Below are 14,304 nucleotides of genomic sequence, written 5' to 3' on the forward strand. Positions count from 1 at the left end.
CCGTCGCTGCTACACGGTGAAGCCACAAATTTGGCCCGTCGCTGCTACACGGTGAAGCCACAAATTTGGCCCGTCGCTGCTACCGGGTTAAAAAAATGTTTGTTAATAAAATTCAAATATTTGCAATACCATTCTAACGTTTTAATTATTTGCATGGGATGCAATGGATCATATCACACAAACACAAAACATGAAAACTTGCTGAGCCCTATATTAAGCCAGGTATAAATTCAATTATTCAAGTATAAAAAAAAATCGGTCTGATGTATAAAGTTTTTGATTAGCTGCCATAGATGGCTGTCAGTAAAGTAAAACTGATAGTTTGCCATCATCCCCGTGCAAGGTGCATGAATGGGTCTTGTTGGCAAGGTCAGCTGCCAAGTCAATATGTTGCCAGCCACCCTTGTTAAAGCACTTCCTTGGAAAATTTAAAAATATCAGCATACCAATTACTATATGGTATGGAAACTGTGGCTATTTTTCTTTATCAGCTACAAAGCTTGTATGACAATATCAAGCAAGACTTTGAGCCCTCCCCGCTAAGATCATCACCACACCCACACACGCACACACTACAAAATTGGCATCTGAGGCAAGCTTTTCCCAAAGGCTAAATAGGGGCAGTGAGGACTTGTTAGAAAGACACTCAGGCAGCTGTGTATAATGTGGGCTCAGGAGACATTCCCCTAAGAGCCCAAAGAATGAGAAATGTGACTGTTTACTTGCCCTGCCTACTAATGCCCTTGTCTCCCACCCACGGCACAACCACCTCTTGTATCTGTTGACCCCAGCCTTGGTCTGTGTGATGGAGCAAAGGACATTGCTAATATGAGAATAGTATCTTAAAAATTGGAAAGAGGAAAATAAAGTTTCTCAATCCTCACACGAGGAAATAACTATAATTGAGAAGACCTTGGGACACAGCTTAACTTGATGGAAACTGAGAAGCCATCAGCCAGCCATGATGGTTGGCACACAGCTTAACTTGACAGAGATTAAGAAGCTATCAAGAAGTGGCAACAACACTAGCCCAGCACACATGAAAAAAAAACATTTATAAAGTTTTGGTTTGCTGCACCTGCTACATCTCAAAAAACCTTCCTTCATTTTTAGGTAACACGGCTCCAAATTCCTCAGAAAACTTTCAACTTGTACCAAATAATGTATTATGAGACCTAAATGTGTGGTAAGCAATTTTTCTCATTACCAAAACACTCACTTATGTAATTGAGAAATCATTACTTTCATAAATTATATAGATAAAACCAGTGGAGCAGCCTGATCAGGTAGCATGAGCTCTGGAGACACCTGTTTGCAACCTCCATGCCAGTGACAGACAGGTTTGTGCTCCAAGCCAACACTGGCGTCACCACACACGCACTTAACAGCTTATATTGCATTCTGCTCATACTAACAAGGCAGAAATGAGTATCACTGGCTCCATAGGACACCAAAACAAACAAAGGTACTGAATCAGAGCAGGTAGTGCTTGTCATTAAATATGTGAACAAGATACGTATCCTGTGAGGGGACCCTGCAGCTGCCCATGCTAAATAATTGGTGAACTATTTGTAACTTCCCTACAAGAGGGAGGCAGTAGCTAAATGGTCAGTGTGTGGGCGCAGTGTTCAGGAGGACACAGGTTCGTGTCCTGCCCCCCACAACAGATGAGCTGGCAATTTTTCAGTCATCGCCGAGAGGCCTTGGGCTCCCAACATGCTGCTCTGAAGACCATCTATCAACCGAGACTCTAGATTCTCTCTAAAAAGAGGCTCAAAGATGAGCTTCGGGAAGTAACACGAGCCAAGCAAGATGGTACCACTATAACACTTGCCTGTGCCACAACGGGCTGGGGCTAACCACCAGGCCCCATTGACTAATCCTACAGGCGCCATGGGCAAAACGTTAAATAAAAAGCTCCAAATCAGTGTATTTGACTTCAGTGCAGTCTGTGAACTAATCTTATGAGCTTACAATTATTCAGAAAGCAAACTCCACAGTTTTTTTTGCACCCACAACTTTACTAAATGAATCTGACCTTATCTCTGAAGATGGGTAGTTTGTGAGTTGTTAGAAATATTCAAACTAACCTATCTGACTGTTGTAGCCCACCTAAACATGGATTGTAATCTATTGCCATTGAATTAGCAACCTATCACTGCAATATAAGTAACCAATCACCATCCCTTGCATGCCTCTCTCCATACCATGGACAGTGGCATCATTTTGAAAAGTCAAACTATCCTAACCTGACCAAACTAACCTAATCTATGGTAAAGATAGTAAAGTTTAGGGCTTATGCTATAGCTGTGCATGGCCTCAGTGCTCATCTCCATCACACTGACCATTGTGCCAGTGGTAGAAAATAACCCATCACCCCAAAACAAATGCTAAGTGTGACATCCATGTTACCACAGCTTACCTTCCCCAGGTTTCAACAAGTACTCATTTATCGACCAGTCCAAAAGGGGGGTTGAACCGCTGGGTGGGGTGCATGCTGACTGGCAAGGTCAGGATTTGAGCCTGGGCCCGTGGATCCATAGCTAGGCATGCTACCATTTCACAACGGAGGTATTAACCTAACCTGGACATGACGTAATTACACTTAGTCATTTGTCGCCCATAAATATCAAAGCCTAATCCAACACTTACTCCTGACCCACAGTGTGTCATCACACCGCTTTGTGAGTAAACACTACCGCACATGACATGCCATCACTGTTATAGTCTTTCCTTTAGTTACGATTTAAAGGTAAAGGTAAAGTTGGGGGCATACGCTGTAGCAGCGCATGGCCTCGGTGCTCATCTCCGTAACATTGGCCCTTGAGCCTCTGGTGAGAGGGAACCCATTACCCCAGGACACAGGGCCAGTGTGACATCTGGGTTATCACAGTTTACCTTCCCCAGGTTTCCCCAGGTATCCATTTATCGACCAGTCCGAGAGGGAGGATGAACAGCTGGGTGAGCTGCACGCCGACTGCGGACCGGGATTCGAACCCGGGCCCGCGGAGTAGAAGCCAGGCACACTGACCACTAAACCACGGAGGCGTATTAGTTTCTATTTGAAGGATATTATATGCACCAGACGTCATAGGATACTGGTAAGTAATCATAATAAAAGACAGAATGTTTGAGTTTTGTGAGTGTCCTTCATGTCTCCATGGTCTAATGGCCAGCACACTTAGCCATAAATCTGCAGACCTAGATTCGACTCTAGGACCATGCAGCTGACGTGCAGCCCACCCAGCGGTTCATCCTCCTTTTTGGGCTGGATGATAAATAGGTAACTGAAGAAGCCTGGGAAAGGTAACTCTGCGGTAATTGTGGAGATTGACTTCGCGCCTCCAAAATACGATATTACACTTCCATATTATAGTTAGCCAAAGGGACGAAATGCATTTCCCTCAACCATAATATGAAGGCGCACGTACTTAAAAGTAAAAAATAAGGCCTAATCCCCTTCCCCTAACGATCTTGGGGGACCCGTGGGCAATCAGGGGTTTTGGGTGGGGAAGCATATTTAAACTAGGTACTCCAACTGAACTTAACATAACCTAATCTCTATCGGGGGGCTTTGCCCCCATCGACCCCCCTCCTAACCAGGGCCCCCCCACCATATGTATGATGTGCCGGTAAAACTAGAGAAGTAGAACCGTATGTAAGGCCTTGGAAAGGTTATTATTCTCGTGGGGGCAATATTTGAGGTGCGTATTGAATCGCCATATTTACCAACTCTGGTAATTTCAATATCACACTGGACTCGTGTTCTGAGGTAAAATGTTCTCACCCATCCCAGCCTCAAGGGCTAACATGACGGAAATGAGCTCTGAGGACAGGCGCAGGTACTGCGTATGCTCCCAATTTTACCTTGGGGTAGAATATTATGCTCCTGGGTAGAATATTATACTCTTTCACATGGAGATAACCGTTTCACCAGAAATTTGGCAAGTTTACTGTTTTAGCAACAGTTGGTTAAGATTTTTGGCAGCGCTGTAGCTATTTTAGCAATACTAGGTTTATATGCGTCAAATTAAGGTGGGATTTTGATAGTTTATAAATAGATCTCGGTGATTGATCAGCCAAACAATTTATACAGATGTATTTTGGGGGAAATTTGCTCTAGCTTTTCTGTAACTGTTTTCCAAGGGAAAAATCTTTGTGAAGATATATCATATTTTGTCTAAAAATTTATAGTCCTTGTCCATGGAACAGGCTGTTTGGGTCTGCTTAGCAATTCCCCAATATGGAACAAACCAAACCTCTTGCCCTGACATAACCTGGGATGGTAACCAAATGCCACCTGACCTTTTTAACACACATGCACTTTCCGAGTTTTTTCTGGCAATATACGGACACTGAACGACACACACCAAGCCAAAAGATACATAACCGAAGGTAACGATAACCAGTATATCAGCCACCTCATTAACCTCAATTCCTGTCCCCTTGGCATCACTAAAACTGACCAATGGAAGAATGTGGTTAAGTACTAACTGATGGAGTGCCTGTGTGGATGGTGACAGTAGCAGCAGGAGCAGCAGTAGTGGCAGCAGAAGTAGCAGAAGAGCACAGGTGAAAACAATTAAGGTAACAACACAACACAAGGCACAGGTATCATGACTCACCTCCTGTTGCAATCGTATCTGAGGGGCTCGTTCCAGTAGGAGCCAATGTACACCCTGGCCACCTCGGGGGTCCCCAGCACCTTGCCCAGGGACCACATGAGGGCACCGTACACGCGCATCAGCTGTTGATGGTCCACCATGTCCGCCTTGTTCAGCACTATGCGGATCTTATCGTCATGGGCTTTCAGGGCCTCGATGGACCGCCGGAACTCGTCATTGATGTCAAGTTTATGGGCGTCGAAGAGGAGAATAATCCTGTCCACCCTCTCGGCGAACCACTCCAGGACACCCGTGAAATCGTACCCGCGCCCCACCCACTGCTTCTCCCCGGACAGGATCCCCGGGGTGTCGATGATGGACAGGCCCTTCAGCACGGTGGACGGCTGCTGGGAACACTGAAACCGGTTCAAAAACGCGTTTCCGAACTTGGATAGCGGTCTGAAGGGCTTCTTGGAGTCCACCACAAGGGCGTTCCCCGGGATGACCCTCTCCGTGTCTCCGTACATGACCGCGATGAACCCGTCCGTGGTGGGCTCGGGGCCTATCCTCATGCCGGGGAAGTCACTCTCCAGGACGTATTTGATGAAGGTCGTCTTCCCGGTGGAGTACTGGCCCACTAGGAGGATCATGGGCTTGGCTTCGAAGTCCGGGTCATCCAAGGCAGGCGAGTGGAAGTCATGGAACTGGTACGTGGTCTCCAGCGGCAGGAGCTTGGTCTTGTATATCTTCCTGAGCCCCTGCAGCACATTGTCGTAGACCTCGTTGGAGTGTTTTTTATGTTCGTCGTTGCTTATCCAGGAGAACATGGTGGAGGAGGTGGAGGAGCAGGCGTAGAGGGGCGTGCGGCCGTGCGGGGCGGGGGCCGAAAGCTGAATGAGTTGTCACACTGCCCCGCCGCCGCCACCGCCACCTACCGGAGCCCGCCACGTTCAAGTGTTCTTACCGCCTAACTTACTTCCTACACCCACTAATAACGCTAATCAAGGCACATAGCATAGTCTAGAGGTACATATGTGGTTCAGTATGGCCAAAAGACACACCATACACCACCTAACACACTACACACCAATCATAGCTGTCATCTGTCTGTTTCAAGTTAGTGTTCTTTTCGCCTAATTTACTCTCTACATCCACTAATGACGCTAATCAAGGCAAATAAGATAGCCTAGAGGTACATATGTGATTCAGTATGGCCAAAAGACACACCATACACACCACACATCACCTTTTCCCAGTGCCACATACTTTCATTCGCCTATTTCAACCTCTCTTATCTTCTAAATTACCTCCTACACCCATTAATAACACTAATCAAGGCAAACAAGATAGCTTAGAAGTGTAGATGTCGTTCAGTATGGCCAAAAGACACACCACAGACCACCTAACACACCACACACCAATCATAGCTGTCATCTGTCTGTTTCAAGCTAGTGTTCTTATCGTCTAACTTACTCTCTACACCCACTAATAACGCTAATCAAGGCAAACAAGATAGCCTAGAGGTACTGTACATATGTGGTTCAGTGTGGCCAAAAGACATACCACACACACCACACATCACCTTTTCCCAGTGCCACATACATTAATTCGCCTATTTCAACCTCTCTTACCTTCTAACTTACTTCCTACACCCATTAATAACACTAATCAAGGCAAATAAAATAGCCTAGAGGTATATACATGGTTCAGTATGCCAAAAGACACCGCACACCACCTTTCCACAATGCCACTTACTTTCATTCGCCTATTTCAATTTCTCTCATCTTCTGACTTCACACCGCTTCTAATAACACGCATCAAGGCAAAAAAGAAAGCTTATAGGTGTAGATATGGTTCATTATAGCCAAGAAAACTAATTCATATGAGTCACCACACTACATACACAATCTACAACACCATTTCCTGTCATTCATCAATTTATTCTCTTATCACATTATTTAATTCATACAGCTTCTGATAACTCTAATCAAGACAAACAAGATAGCCTACAGACACGGGTGGGATTTATATTTATCTTTTATCATTATTAGGTCACAGGAGGATATAGACCTTTCCAAGCGTCCCCCACATAACCTGCAGTGGACATGTAATGGTTGGAGATGACGAGAAACCTAACCTCTGCAGAAATTGACCTCTCTTTTGACCACTCAGCTATACACTCGTTTACAGGGGTAGTGATTTGCGGTCTTTTTTTCTCTCATGTTTTTTGTTTGCCCTTGAGCTGCTTTCTCTACTGAAAAAAAGAGAACTGTACATAAAAGTAATATTGTTTGCCTTGATTAGTGTTATTAGTGGCGGTGTGTATAGTTAGTAAAGTGTGATTTAGTATGATATAGACACACCACCACCACCATTACCACCACCACCTCTATCACTTAAATCTTCCTGTATCGTGTTTTTCACCAATGTTTATCTCGTTATAAACCTCATATCTATCCTTCATAACACTACTATCGGCATAAAACACACCCGTTATGATATTGGAAAGGCGCACGCACTATGGGATAAAGTCTAAGTATTTAAACCGCTTGTATTACGTTACGATGTAGCTCCTCCTCGCCCAGCTGATCGCCATATTTAGGTCACAAGTGAATTATTACGAGTGTACCGAGCTGCGTCTGGCAGGGGAATGATATGCATTGTTCGCGGAGGGTCAAGACGACGGGGCAGGAGGAGTAAGGAGGAGGAGGGGAGGAGCAAGAGGAGGAGGATAAGAGAGCAAGAGGAGGAGGAAGTGAAGGTGGAGGAGATAGAAAAGGGTGAAGAAGAAGAAGAAAAAGAAGAACAAGAAAAGAAGAACAAGAACAACAAAAACATGAATAAGAACAAGAAGAACAAGAAAATGAAGAAGAAGACAACAACAACAACAACAACAACAACAACAACAACAACAACAACAACAACAACAACAACAACAACAACAACAAAAGGAACAACAACAACAACAACAACAACAACAACAACAACAACAACAACAACAATGATAAAAATATATAAAAGTAAGAAAAATAAATTGATAGGAAGATAGATAAATAGATAGATAGATAGATAACGAAATAAAAAATAAAAAAGAAAGAAAGAAAAGAAAGGTAGAAAGGAAGACACAAAGACAGACAGAAAGAAAGAAAAAAAGAAAGAAAAAAAAGAAAGAAACTGAAATAAAGGAAAGGAAAGAGGAAAATAAAGACTGATACGAAAATGAGAAATAATAAAAAAAACCCAGAAAGTCGGGAAGGAGAAGACAAGACAAATCATTAGAGTCAAGCAGCGGTGTGTCAAATGCATTCACTACTGCACAGGGACAATCAGAACCTATTGGCCTTTTGATCCTCCTGTCCAGCCTCGCCGCGTCCCTCCCTAACCTCCATTCCTCCCTTAAGTGTTACCCTTTTACCGTCCACTCGAGCCCAAGGTCTACCCCAAGGACTAACGTAAGTACTGACACCCTTACCCTTACTTACTTTACTTACTTTCTCTCCATACAGTGCTTTACCTTGGCTGTCACTCCTCCTCGTACCCTTTCTCCTCTTCCCGCTTTTCCTTCTTTCTTTCTTCCTTCTTTGATGTAATGTTTTCTTTAGCTTTACTTTCTCTGTTTTTTTTTTCTCCTCCTCCTCCTCTGATTCCTACTACTTCTTTTCCCCGTCCTCCTCTACTTTCTTTTCCTTCCTTGATTGATTGATAGTCTTGTTTCTTCTCTTTTTCGTTTCATTTTACTTTATCTTCCTTATCTTTTACCTCCTCTTCTTTTTTCTAATATTACTACTTCTTCTTCTACCCATCTTCCTCTTCCTCCTTTTCCTTCTCCTTTAATATAATCTTTTCTTTCGTTTTACTTTTCTGTTCTGATTTTTTTCTTTTTCCTAATCCTCCTCCTTCTACTTCTTCTTCTACTCGTCCTTCTCTTCTTCCTGTTCTTTCTCCTTTAAAATAATCTCGTTTTTTTCTTTGGTTTTACTTTACTTTAATTTTTTCTTCTCTTCCTCCATCTCCTTCTCCTTTTCCTCCATTACCTGCATTACCTCCTCCTCCCCCTCCTTCTTCTTCCCGCTCTATTGTTTTCTCCTCCTCCTCCTTCTCCTATTCCCTTCTCTTCCTTCTTTTCTTTCTCTTTTAAAGTAAACTCGTTTTTTTACTTTCGTTTTACTTTCCTTTCTTTATTTTTTACCTCCTCTTCCTCGTCCTCCTTCCCCTTCATTACCTGCATTACCTCCTCCTCCTCCTCCTCCTCCTTCCCGTTCCTCCTCGCCCTCCATCTTCTCTCCTCTTTTCTTCCTGCGTCCTACTTATCCTATCCCTTGAGTAATGTGTTGATGTGACCCTCCATTAAAGCATCTACAACAGTTATTTTATATTTACCTTTTAAATGTTTGTGATCATTCATTAATACACGCTTTCTACAATCACTTATTACCTTGTTTTTATTTTTTTATTCTCCATATGCTCTTAATTTCTCCTCATTTAACGTCACGACAAGACTTGATGTATGTTATTTTCTTTATCTTTCTTTCGCCTTGTATTCGTTTTCCCATTTACGGATTTCACTCACCTGTCATTACTGTTTTCATGGTTCGTTTTTGGTATTAGTATTTCAGGTAAGTTGGAGAAAGGTAAGTCCATTATTAGATTTCAACTTTAAACAGGTCTCTGAAATCATTGTAAAGATATTTCGTACCTAAGTGATGAGAATGATAAAAGAAACTAAAAAACAACAACGAGAATAATAAACATCAACCTGAAGCAACTACGTATTGTGTTAATCTCGTCTTAACCCGGTAGCAGCGACAGCCCAAATTTGTGGCTTTACCGTGTAGCAGCGACGGGCCAAATTTGTGTCATTATATAAACCCCCCAAAATAGATGATAGATAAACTGATCACAAATGCTTTGATATATATTATGAAATGGTTTGTGTTAGTAATGATTTTTTTCTCATTTTTCTCGCTTAGAGGGACCAATAAGAAACATGATCCCCGCTGCTACCAGGTTAAGCGGGGTCAACGAATGAGTATAATGCGAATGTCTGCAGCCGATGTCTGGGTGTTAATGGAGACATGACGGACGAGAGGCTGCTATTGAAGGTGAGGCGCTGCTCCGGCACGGGCGAAGATACGCAGTTGTGTTTACATCCTTCTTCCCCTCAGGGTCGTGTTAAGGACCCTCGCATGTGCATTCTCCATTAGATCAGCATGGACAGTTCTGGCACACGATATTGGAGATGGCAAAACACATGAATATTTAGTTGTTCTTATTTTTTTATTTAGATTTCGATATACAGCCTTCGCATCAAACTCTCGCATGTATGTTTTCCATTGAGCGACAGCAACGTATGGCCTCTTCTGGCTGGCTGTTGTGACTCCTAAAACACGTATAAGAGTTGGCACATTACTTTTCTTTCGGTATTTCAATTTTCCATTAAGCGACAGCGACGTATGGCCTCTTCTGACTGGCTATTGTGACTCCTAAAACACGTATAAGAGTTGGCACATTACTTTTCTTTCGGTATTTCAATTTTCCATTAAGCGACAGCGACGTATGGCCTCTTCTGACTGGCTGTTGTGACTCCTAAAACACGTATAAGAGTTGGCATACATTATCTTTTTTTTCCGTATTTCAATTTTGTTAAAGAACCCTCACTACGAACGATCGTATATGTATTTACCACTAAACAAACGGCAGGTAAACGACAGCAAAGTATGACCTCTTCTGGTTGGGTGTTGTGACTCCTAAAACACGTAAAAGACTTGGCACATATTTTTCTTTCGATATTTCAATTTTGTTAAAGAACCCTCACTTCGAACGATTGTATATGTATTTTGAAGGTAAATGACAGCAAAGTATGACCTCTTCAGGCTGGCTGTTGTGACTCCTAAAACACGTAAAAGGCTTGGCACATATTTTTTCTTTCGATATTTCAATTTTGTTAAAGAACCCTCACTTCGAACGATTGTATATGTATTTACCACTAAACAAACGGAAGGTAAGGTCACAAATGATTTAGTATTAAAATTCCAAAACAAACATTGACGGTGGAACACACACATGGACTGTACATTTACTTTCTTTCAGTGTCTTGGTTTTGATTCTCTTGATAAACAACCTTCACGTCTCACCTGACACCGGTTACCTAACTTTAATGGAAGGAACACGGGAGAGAATTGCTGCAGAACCTGTCAGGCGAGAAGACACCTGAGGAGAAGATATTGAAAACCTGTACGAGAGAGAGAGAGAGAGAGAGAGAGAGAGAGAGAGAGAGAGAGAGAGAGTATCAAACATTAACGTCAGTATCCCTCAAACAGTAAACACACACACCTCAGACACACCACCACCACCACCTCCACCACGCCCCTTCACCACCCCCTTCAGTATTGTAACAAGTGCCCCTCTCTCTCTCTCTCTCTCTCTCTCTCTCTCTCTCTCTCTCTCTCTCTCGCTCTCTCTCTCTCTCTCTCTCTCTCTCTCTCTCTCTCTCTCTCTCTCTCTCTCTCTCTCTCTCTCTCTCTCTCTCTCTCTCTCTCTCTCTCTCTCTCTCTCTCTCTCTCCTTCCCCTCATCACCCCCCTCCCGTACCTCTTCCTCCCCTCTGTTCCCTCCCCTCGGTCAATGACACCCTGTAACACCCACCACCTTGTCCCCTCGAGTTCTACCAGAGTCCTACCAATGATATTATACCAAGAATCATACCAAAGAGTCCTAAGGGTCCTATCAAGGGATACTCATGGTTTCTCATGGCTCCTACGAAAGCCACTAAGGATAATACCAGGAGTCCTACGGGTTCTATTAAGGTCCTAAGGTATTCTCGTGGTTTCTAAGGATCCTTCCAAGGATATCAACAGGAGTCCTACAGGTTCTGCCAATGCTCTATGGAATTCTTATATGTTCTAAGGTTCCTACCAATGGCACTGAGTATTCTAACAAGAGTCCTTAGGGGTTTGCCAAGATCCTAGAAGCCTGTGAAGGATTTTAATGAGTTCCAAGTGTCCTGGGAAGAGTCCTATCGTAAGTCCTATGAAATCCTGACTTGCGCAAGGAAATGAGGAAAGTCTAGCGTGAGTTGCATTTCCTCGTATTTCACATATCCCTTGCCTGCTATGCCACCCCCATCCTACCCGTCCTCATTTTCTTCCTCTTCTTTCTCCTTCATTTTCTTTACTTTCATTTTGCCTTACTTTCTTTATTTTCCCGCCTCTTTCTCTTCCACTTGTATCACCTTTTCCTCCATCCTTCTTCTCCTCCCTCTTTTCCTCATCCATTCTCTTCTTTTCCTTCTCCTTCTATTATTCCTCCTCCTCCTCCTCCTCCTCTTCTTTCTCCTACCTGCTATACACACCCTAATGCTGTATGTTATATGAGTATGTTCAGCTTGTTTACACTGTCATGCACACGAGTATAATTATGTCTTGCTACACACGAATTCGCACCTCGCTTCCGTCTTAAGACTAGGTTAGTTTACCCTTCAATAACTGTCATTGCATTGGTATATCTTTGTTTTCCTTCAGTTTAAACTTTGTGAGACGTTCTGGCAACATATAAATAACACTGTTTTGTCCTAACTTTTACGTTAAAGTAGAATAATCCGAAGATATTGGTTGCTATAAGGATGACATACGATTAAAGAAAACGAAGATGAATGGACAAACTTTAGCAAAACTAAAAGGTCATCATCATCATCATCATTATCATCATCACCATCATTGACAAATTCAAGGAAGAGAATGACGTATACAATTTTACCTAGAGGAAGGGGTGAGGGGGTGAGGGAGAAGGGGGAGCATGATTCACCGACATACAGTACGAAACATGGGAAGATAAGCGAAAATGCAATAAGAGAGAAAATAAAAAGAGGAAGGCGGAGGAGGAGGAGGAGGAGCTAGGAGGAGGAGGTAAATGTCTAACCAATAAAATATTCTACATGTGACGCCACCCATGACTTGTGTGTGTGTGTGTGTGTGTGTGTGTGTGTGTGTGTGAAGCTGATGTGAAGACGAATTTAGGGATGAGAGGAATAACTAGAGAGAGAGAGAGAGAGAGAGAGAGAGAGAGAGAGAGAGAGAGAGAGAGAGAGAGAGAGAGAGAGAGAGTCGAGGAGGAGGAGGAGGAGGAGGAGGAATGGTGAAAAGTGTATCGTGGCAGTTCGAGATGAAGGAATGAGGGGGAGGGAGAGAAAGGAGGGAGGTAATATGAGGGAGGGATGGAGAGAGGAGGTAATGTGAGTGAGGGAGGGAGAGGGAGGAGACGTGCGTGAGGGGGTGAGGCCGCAGGAGATCACGAGAGAGGAGCTGTTGAGGTATTTGACATGGCGGCAGGGGCAGGCAGAAGCGGGCTGGCTGAGAGGCGATGCAAGACCACCACGCCAAGATGTTTGAGTTCCCCCTTATCGTCGCGTCTCCATCTCGGTTTTTTGTATCCTAATGACACTTTCCCTATTATCTTTTTTTTATGCATTGATTTATTTTCCCAGATTTTCACGTTTTATTTTCCTCATTTACACATAATATATATTTCCTAGATTTTCACGTTTTATTTTCCTCATTTACACATAATATATATTTCCTAGATTTCCCTGATTTATTTTTCTTAACTATTTTCTTCACTGTGTTTGCTTTCTAACCTTCTTTCACATATTTCTGCTTTAATTCTCTCATTCTTATTTCTGTTAGATAGCTATTACTGTTATTATTAGTCTACGGTTATTATTATTATTATTATTATTATTATTATTATTATTATTATTATTATTATTATTATTATCATTATTTTTATTATTATTATTTCTTCAGGATATAAATGGCAAGTTTTTTTTTTATAAGCCTTTCCCTGCCCAGCAACGACGATATTTTTCACGATATTACAATTTTATTTACATTAGTTGAAAGATATGCACGCTCAGACTTGCAATCATTTTTCATCTTTTATTTTATACGACTCATATCTCTCTCTCTCTCTCTCTCTCTCTCTCTCTCTCTCTCTCTCTCTCTCTCTCTCTCTCTCTCTCTCTCTCTCTCTCTGCCTCATTTCTTCTCCCCATCCTTTCTTTTTCTTCTTTCTCTCTTCTCTCCCTTCTTTTCCTTCTTTTTTGTTCATCATCTCTCTGTGTCTGTCTATTTATTTATCTATCTATCTATCTATCAATCTATCTATCGCATGTGTTTATCTATCTATTTGAGTCCTATAGTCTTTCAATCCATTCTTTCCTTTCTTTTTCTTCGTTTTTTGCTCTCTCTCTCTCTCTCTCTCTCTCTCTCTCTCTCTCTCTCTCTCTCTCTCTCTCTCTGCCCCACTTGCTTGGCCCAATCTCTACAGTCTGGTTATGCAAAGTCGAGCATTCACACCCACGTTCGATTCCCACCCACGTAATCGCCTTAAGTCGTCTTAGGCCTGCCCTCGTTATGATCCACGCTGACTCGAACGCACACATCCACTGGTCTTATTTATGTTTGTGTTGCTGATCCTGTTACCCTAGTTTGTGTTCCTAGTGTATTTTTGTCTCTGTCTATCTGTCTGTCTATTTCTCTTCAGTCTGTTCCCTTCTCTATCCTTCTTTATCTGTTTTTCTTTTTTCTTATTCTTATCTCTCTCCTCTCGAAACGTTTAGGCTCGGTCTCAGATCGTTTCAGTATTTTCCAAGTTATAAGGTTATCTCTCTCTCTCTCTCTCTCTCTCTCTCTCTCTCTCTCTCT

At 42.6% G+C, this 14,304-nt stretch overlaps 1 protein-coding gene across 2 annotated transcripts in view; it reads right to left on the reverse strand.

The window, feature by feature from the left end:
- The window catches only part of LOC127008638 (EH domain-containing protein 3-like), a 48,130-nt gene that overhangs the window by 26,848 nt on the left and 6,978 nt on the right, over positions 1-14,304 (reverse strand). The window contains exon 1 of one of the 2 annotated variants that reach the window (XM_050880916.1): positions 4,626-5,579. The exons of the other annotated variant lie outside the window; for it this stretch is intronic. Within the exon in view, the coding sequence (XP_050736873.1) occupies positions 4,626-5,431 (806 nt within the window). The 5' untranslated portion in view covers positions 5,432-5,579. Of the gene's footprint in view, positions 1-4,625; positions 5,580-14,304 lie in introns of those variants that run through there. 2 annotated transcript variants of the gene reach the window in all.

This window comes from Eriocheir sinensis, chromosome 38, assembly GCF_024679095.1.
Source record: "Eriocheir sinensis breed Jianghai 21 chromosome 38, ASM2467909v1, whole genome shotgun sequence".
Taxonomy (NCBI): domain Eukaryota; kingdom Metazoa; phylum Arthropoda; class Malacostraca; order Decapoda; family Varunidae; genus Eriocheir; species Eriocheir sinensis.